General features: G+C 48.8%; 1 protein-coding gene across 1 annotated transcript in view; it reads right to left on the bottom strand.

Annotated features, from left to right (window-relative positions):
- Positions 1–8,126, bottom strand: part of ZC3H18 (zinc finger CCCH-type containing 18) — a 65,450-nt gene that overhangs the window by 37,990 nt on the left and 19,334 nt on the right. The window contains exon 4 of the mRNA XM_021707406.1: positions 7,365–7,436. Coding sequence (XP_021563081.1) covers positions 7,365–7,436 — 72 coding nt within the window. The remainder of the gene's footprint in view (positions 1–7,364; positions 7,437–8,126) is intronic.

Raw genomic sequence — 8,126 nt, 5'->3', positions numbered from 1 at the left:
ATCCTTCCACCTGAGCCTTCCAAGTAGCTGGAACCACAGGTATGCACCACCATGCCCAGCTAATTTTTTATTTATTGTAGAGACGAGGTCTCGCCAAATTGCCTGGGCTGGTCTTGATCCATTGGGCTCAGGTAATCCTCTCACCTCCACTTCCCAAAGTGCTGGGATTACAGGCATGAGCCAGCATGCCTGGCTTGGACCCTTTGTTTATATAGGTTAATTCTACTGACATTTACTGTATTCAAAATGAAAAGGGAAGTTTAAAGATACTCCATTATTTAAAAATAATAACAGTTGGGGTGGTGGCTCATGCCTGTTAATCCCAGCACACAGGAAGGTGGAGGTGAGAGGACTGTCTAAGCCCAGGGGTTTGAGACCAGCCTAGGCAACTTGGAAAGACCTCAACTCTACAATAAATCAAAAAACTAGCCAGGTATGGTGGTGCACGCCTGTAGTTCCAGCTACTTGGAAGGCTGAGGCGGAAGGGTCACCTGAGCCCAACAGGTCAAGGTTGTGGTGGCCGTGAGCATGCCACCGCACTCCAGGCTGGGCAACAGAGTAAGACTCTGACTCAAAACAAAACAAAACAATAACAAACCTGAGATGTGATGCCACGAATGTTTTATCAAATTTAGAGTATATGGGGAGGGAGTATGTGGCTTCTCTTTTTGCAAATCCCTTCAGTGCTGACACCACAGCGGGCACAGCTGGGCTCTCAGGCTACTTAGGCTGAAGCAGGCAGAAAAACCTGGCCTCACAGAGACGCAGCTGGAGGTGAGGAGGATTGACCAGCCTCTGCAGACAGCCTTGACGCTCCTGGACACACCAGCCTTGCCGTGTGACGGCACTTGACTGTGAGCTGTGATGGGGACTCCACCCCAGCCCCAAGCTCCCCGCTCAGCTCCTCCAACGCCATCAGTCCACCCCAGACTCTGGCGGGCTATGACCCAGGCATGACGCTGGAACATCCCACAGGGGCTGCTGGGAAAGTCGGCACAACTGGGGAGCTCTGGCGCTCACAGTGTCAGACACATGTGTTCCAAAAGTCCAAGCTCCATTTCCACGGGTGAATTTTAACACTAACAGATACTGCCCACTGTCCTCCTGGAAGTGACAGGCTCCCTTACAACTGCCAAGACCCGGGCCCACATCCCTGAAGCATCTTTCCATCTTTCTCCTGCATGAACACGTGCTCAGCCACAATATGTACCCAACAGCAAACCTTGCCCATATGGTCTGAGATTCCGGCCTCTAGTGTACAGGGCCATTCTGGCACAGCGGATGTCAGAGCACGAACGGTGCATGCCCTTGTCTGCCTTTCTACAGTTCTACTTACCTACCGTCTGAATAGATCACATGAAAACCTCCAGAAATCAACGATTCCTACATCCTAACCTGTGGGCCACGTTGAGTCATGTGATGAAACCTCGCGCTGTGCTACTGTGTCCTCCTGGGATGCAGGTCTTTTTTTAAAAAAAGACCTGCACTCAAGTGTAGGATATAACCCCTCGTCCAGCATCTCTACAGCAGCTGGTGGGTTATCAGGGAGGCTGTCCGGGCACCCTGTGCTTATGCTTGCTGTTGGGGCTCGATGATCCAGAAGCACCAGAGCAGGCGCCCCTCCTGGGAGGCACCTGCAGGATGTCCACAGCAGCCTACAACCAGTCTCTGCTTCTAACCATGTGGCATTTGCTCTTGCCCTGCAAGGAGGGCAGGGGACAGTCCAGTGAGAGGGTGAGTGGCCTCATTCACAGGACGTGTGAGAGATGCTGCCCCTGCTCTCCATTGCTGTTACTTGCCGTTGACAGGCTCTTAGCATGCCTAACACATACATTGCTTTAGCAAAGGTCTATGTGTATAGGAGAAAGTACACACATGCAGGATTTGGCACTACCCGAGGTTTTGGGCAACCATGGGGGTCCTGAAATGTCCCTCTGCAGATGAGGGGGGCCACCGTACGGCAGGGGCTTACTGAGGTGATGCAAATGTTCTACAGGTAGGTTGTTGACAGTTACACAACTTAGTACAGCACACTTAAAACAGGTGAATTAAAAACAATTTTTTTTTAGTTTTTAGAGACAAGGTCTTCTTCTGTCGCCCAGGCTGGAGTACAGCGGCACAATCACGGCTCACTGCAGTCTCAAATCCCTGGGCTCAAGCAAGACTCCTGACTCAGCCACCTGGATATCCGGAGCTACAGGTTTGTGCCACCATACTCAGCTGAAATTGGGTGAATTTTATGGTATCTAAATCATACCTCAATTGCTCTCTTTTTTTTTTTTTTTTGAGTTGGAGTCTCACTCTGCTGCCCAGGCTGGTCTCGAACCCCTGAACTCAGGCAATCCTCTCACCTTGGCCTCCCAAAGTGCTGGGATTACGGGCTTGAGCCACCATACCCAGCCCTTTTTTTTTTTTTTTTAAAAAAAAAGACCTGCACTCAAGTGTAGGATGTAATTAAATGATAATTCTTACTACAATAGCACAAACATCATTAAGCAAAACTGGCATTTAAAAATATGTGTGCACAGTGAATACCTGACTATTAGTACCTTTTGTTTTGAGTCAGGGTCTCACTCTGTGGTTCAGGCTAGAATTTAGTAGCACAATCACGCCTCACTGCAGCCAATCTCCTGGGCTCAGGCAATCCTTCTGCCTCAGCCTCCCGAGTAGCTAGGACTACAGGCAATGTGCCAGCATGCCTGGCTAATTTTTTCGTTTTTTGTAGAGACAGACAGGGTCTCACTATGTTGCCCAGGCTGGTCTTGAACTCCAGGACTCAAATAATTCTCCCACCCTGGCCTCCCAAAGTGCTGGAATTACAGGTATGAACCACCATACCAGGCCTAGTACAGTTTTATTAGGAAAATAGTTCTGACCTTAGAGGCCCCTGAAAGGTTTTTGAGGACCCCAGGGTCCACAGACCACACTAAAACCTGCTGCTTTAAACACAAAAAGGAACACAGGGATTCAAAAAGAGAAAAAGACATTTCTCCGAGGAAGATCTGCATGAAGCACACAGAAAGACGCCCAACATCGTGACTCACGAAGGAAATGCAAGGCAAAACCACAACGAGAGCCCACCACACACCAGTGGATGGCGACATTCACAAAGATAGAAACAGGTATCAGCAGGGATGGGAGATGCCAGGACCCGGTGCACCGCTGATGAGAATGTGAAATGGTGCTGCTACGCGGAAATGTTTGGTGGTTCCTTGAAAAATTAAACACAGAATGACCCTGCGCCAGCAATTCTACTGGCCGTGTGCAAAGCACCAGAGGAATGGCCACGAGGAGATATCTGTGCACCACAATCACTGTAGCACCATCCACCGCAACCAAAGCAGATGCCCCCACACCCATCCAGGATGCACAGGTACACACCAGAGGGTCTCGCTACACAGTGGAATACTGCTTCATCTTAAAAAAGGAAGGGCATCCTGACGATGCGGGAACCTGGAGGACATCATGCAGAATGACACAAGCATCACACGGGGATCAACACTGCACGCTCCCGCTCCCCTCAGGAGAGGCCTAGAGGAGCCAGGACTCACAGTGACAGCACAATGGGGAGTGCCAGGGCGGGGCAGGGTAACAGAGAGGAGAAATTGTTTAATGGGCACAGAGTTTCAGCTGTGCAAGTTGAAAAATTTCTAGTGGTAGCTACACAGTAACATGAATGTACTTATGATAACACTAAACTTGCCGGGCTCGGTGGCTCATCCTGTAATCCCACGCCTTTGGGAGGCTGAGGTGAGTGGATTGCCTGAGTCCGTGGGTTCAAGACCCGCCTGGGCAGCGAGACCTCCCTCTCTACAATAAATAAAAAAATCAGCTGGGCGTGGTAGTGCGTGCCTGTAATTCCAGCTACTCAGAAGGCTGAGGCGGAAGGATCGACGGAGCCCAGCAGGTCGAGGCTGCGGTGGCCAGGAGCAGCCACTGCACTCCAGTCTGGGCGACAGAGTGAGACTCCAACTCAAAACAAAACAAAACAAAAAACACTAAACTGAATACTTAAAATGGTCAGGAGCTGCCAGCATGGAGGCTCACACTTATAATCCCAGCACTCTGGGAGGCTCAAGTGGGGGGGTGGGGGGTGGGGTTGTGGCTTGAGCTCAAGAGTTTGAGACCAGCCTAAGCAACACAGCGAAACCTTGTCTCTGCAAAATTAAAAAAAAGTCAGCATAGTAAATTTTATATCATATTTATTTCACCACAATATTTTAAAGAATTGAGAGCAAAACCAGGCATGGTGGCTCATGCCTGTCATCTCAGCACTTTAGGAGGCAGAGGCAAGAGGACTGTCTAAGTCCATGGGTTCAAGACCAGTCAGGGCATCGTGGCAAGATCTTGTTTCTACAATAAATTAAAAAATCAGCTAGGTGAGGTGACACATGCCTGTACTTCCAGCTACTTGGAAGGCTGCAGCAGAAGGACTGCCCGAGCCCAGCAGGTCAAGTCTGTGGTGGCTGTGAGTGTGCCACTGTACTCCAGCCTGGGCGACAGAGTGAGACTCTGACTCAAAACAAAACAAAACAAAAAAATTAGGAGCAGAGACAAGGAAGTCTGGCCCACAGAATGGGCTGGCTGCTTGTTCACAGAAGAATAAGTCAGAAACCCAAAGTAGGACACAGTTTAAAGAAAATGCTATTTATTCCTTTGTAGATAGAACTTTGTGTCCTGAAGAATCAACAGATACAGGACAGGCTAAAACATACCATACACAATTTTAGCAATAGTGCTGGTGATTACATACAAAGTAGCAATGCTTTAAGGTATTTATAAGTTGTATTCCTAGTATACTTTGTTGCCAATGGTCACAATTATCAATGTGCCCAGTGGCTACAACTTGCCACAGAAAATAAAGCTAAGCTGAATGGGGTGGCTCACATCTGTAATCCTAGCACTTTGGAAGGCCAAGGTTACGGTAAGATCACTTGAGGTCAGGATTTTGAGACAAGCCTGGGTAACATAGTAAAAGTCTATCTTAATATTTTTATAAATAAATAAATAAAGGCCCAGTGCAGTGACTCATTCCTATAATCCCAGCACTTTGGGAGGCAGAGACAAGATGACTGCCCAAACGCAGGAATTCAAGACTAGCCTGGGCAACAGGGTGAGACCTCATCTCTACAATAAATCAGAAGATTAACCAGACATGGTGGCATGCGCCCATGGTTCCACCTACTTAGAAGGCTGAGGTGGAAGGAACACCTGAGCCCAGCAGGTGGAGGCTATGGTGGCCATAAGCGTGCCCCTGAACTCCAGCCTGGGCGACAGAGTGAGATTCCAACTCTAAATAAATAAGTAAATAATAGAAAATAAACTTTAACAAAAGAAATTTCTAATTAAGAAATAATATACATACCATAAAATACCCCCAATGTGTACAATTCAGTAGTTTTCAGTATATTCACAAAATTGTGCAACTATCACCATTATCTAGTTCTAGATCACTCCCAAAAGGAAACCCTGTACTCAATAGCTAACACTCTCCACCCTCATCTTAGTCAATAACTAGTCTACTTTTTCCTCTAAGGATCTGCCTACTCTGGACAGTCACAGCCTCCCCCACACGTGGCTTTCGTATTTGCCGTCTCACTGTTCCCATGTTTTCAAGGTCTGTCCAGATTGTAGCACGTGTCAGGCCTTCACTCCTTTTATGGTCAAGTAACATTCCCTTGTGTGGACAGACTACGTTCTGTCATCCATTCGCCACCTGGACATGGGGACTGCTTCCTCCTTCTGGCTATCAGGAGTCACGTTGCTGGGAATACTGTACATGTCTCTGCGTATACACATACTCCATTTTCCTTGGGCAGATACCTAGATGTGAAGAGCTGGCTCACAGCAGCTCTGTCTTTAACTTTCTGAGGAGCAGCCAGGCCATTTTCCAAAGCAGCTGCCTCCTTTACATTCCCACAGCAGGCATGAGGGTTCCAGTATCTCCACACCCTTGCCAGCGCAACAAGCTTTCTTTTATATTCAGAGTAACTTCTCCTTTTACTGGAGTAAGCTTAAACTAATTCACCTCAACTTCACACCAAGCTTATAAACTGCAGGGAAGCAAAAACATTTCTATCCAAATTTCTCACAACTGAGAAAAAGCAGGAGACATGATTTAGAAACTGCCAGCATCAGCTATATCCTCGTACCATATCTAAGAAACAGGCAGGCAGTCTCTGGGAAAAGCAATACTGAAAACCGCTCCTGAAACATATTATAGACTGTGCCCACCTGAGCTGCAAATGCTGCCTGACCTGGCTTCTGATTTCTCCGCAGCAGAAACCTTCCACGTGACCTGACCCACTGAAACCCAAACCCAGCACTCATCTAACCCTGGGGCACCTCCTTCAGATGCTGACAGATGCATGTGACATCCGTGGAGATAGGATCCTGTCTTTGTTCACCTGGGCAGCGCCCAGTGATGCAAATCTGCAGTTCCAGTGAAAATCGTACCTCATGTGCTGTGTGGTTCTGTCGTTAAATTCCAGAACGAGTTCAGTGGTGTGAGCCCAAAGCTCCTCATGTAGTTTTCATGCACAGATGGGGACCATCAGGCCAGCACGGCCCAGCCACCCGCGCTTCTGAGTCATACTGTCACCCAGAGACCAGAGCACGGGGCAGGGTAGTGTGTGATCAGGGCTAATTCTAAAGGACTGAAATACATGGATATGTGTACAGGCTTTTCTCCATTGCTTTAATATAGAAACCTGAGAGTTTCTGGACTGACGGCACTGACTCCTACACTCTTATGGAAAACAGGTCTTCTGCTGAAGTTAAGTTTTCTGAAATACTGACACTTCAAATATCAAAGATTTTAAAGAATTACAACAACTTGCTTTCCAAGACACGCTGCATGCTCAGGGTAACTCTAGCCACTGTCATGCCGTGCCAGCGCCTCCAGCACCTCCTGCGGGCTCAGCACGGGCAGCTTCACCACAGGGGCCAATCGCACACATGTGGACTCGGAGTCAACCACTTTTGCTCAGCAGAAAACAGGCATGCAGACAGTGCAGGCCACGAGCACGTGCCCAGGGAAGCACCTGGCCTGTGGTACCGTGAGCCCCACAGCACGTCACCTCTCAGCAAAAGGGATAAGGTTGCTCACGGCTGGCCAGGTGCAGAGCCCGCCCTCCCTGAAGGCTGGGACACTACCTCCCATGGGCCTGCCCTCTCCTATCCATCATGCCTACTTGGCAGGCTCCCGTGCCCCTGGGGAGGAGGCTCCCAACAGCTCTCTACCCTCCAAGGCCCCCCTTTACTTTGGGTTTCACGGATGAGTTCAGGATCCAGAAGAGAGAAGTCTGACCTAGGGGTGGGGGACTTTAAGGTACTAAAGAGAGCGAAGAGAGTATATTTTGTACCTTTAACCTGGCCTCTGAAGGGCATGGAATTTGGTATTGGTGGAAGAAGAGTGGATAATGGTGTCACAACATCTGGAAAAGAAGCAAGGAAGCTCTTGTGAGCTTGGCACTGCACGGCAGGCTGGCAGTGAACCAAGTCATCTGCGGGCTTACAGCAAGTCAAGAGAGGAAGATACTTTCCCCGTCCAAGAAGGATGCTGGACCACAAGAAACTCGCCAAAACCACTGCTGCCCATCAGAGAAACCCGTACAGACGGGAAACTCTCATTTTCATTCCCAAATCTCCCAAGACTTTATAAAGCGAAATCAAAAGCCTTTTAGGTCCTAATGCTAAAGGGGTATGCTACATTTTAAAATGGGCTGGTTCAGAAGTTTTATGTATCCAGCTGGCCCTGCTGTGGTACTCAGTCCACAGTACAGCAGCACTTGGTGAACATGCTACAGAGAGTCTGCCGCCTCCCAGGCTCCCCCTGAAGCTGGCAGCTGATACATTTCGCAGAAAAGAGGTCAGCTCCTCACGGAGAGGGCAGATGCTCACTCGGGTGCCTGGACCAGACCACTAAGAAAAAAGGACCACTCAGAAAATGACTGACATGGTCTACACCACAGTCACAGGTCTGCTGTCAGCAGGTTGGGGGGTGGGTCCAGGACCACCACTGTGAAAATGACCAGGCTGCTCCCTCCAAGGTACTCATTAAAGTGATGAAAACACCAATAAAAGGACCTACTGCTTACCACCATCGCCACCACCACCACCACCAC

This window comes from Carlito syrichta, unplaced genomic scaffold (genome assembly GCF_000164805.1).
Source record: "Carlito syrichta isolate Samal-C Ts95f unplaced genomic scaffold, Tarsius_syrichta-2.0.1 Scaffold317439, whole genome shotgun sequence".
Classification (NCBI taxonomy): Eukaryota; Metazoa; Chordata; class Mammalia; order Primates; family Tarsiidae; genus Carlito; species Carlito syrichta.
Note: the sequence above shows the minus strand (reverse complement) of the source record. Positions and strands in the feature narration are given on the sequence as shown.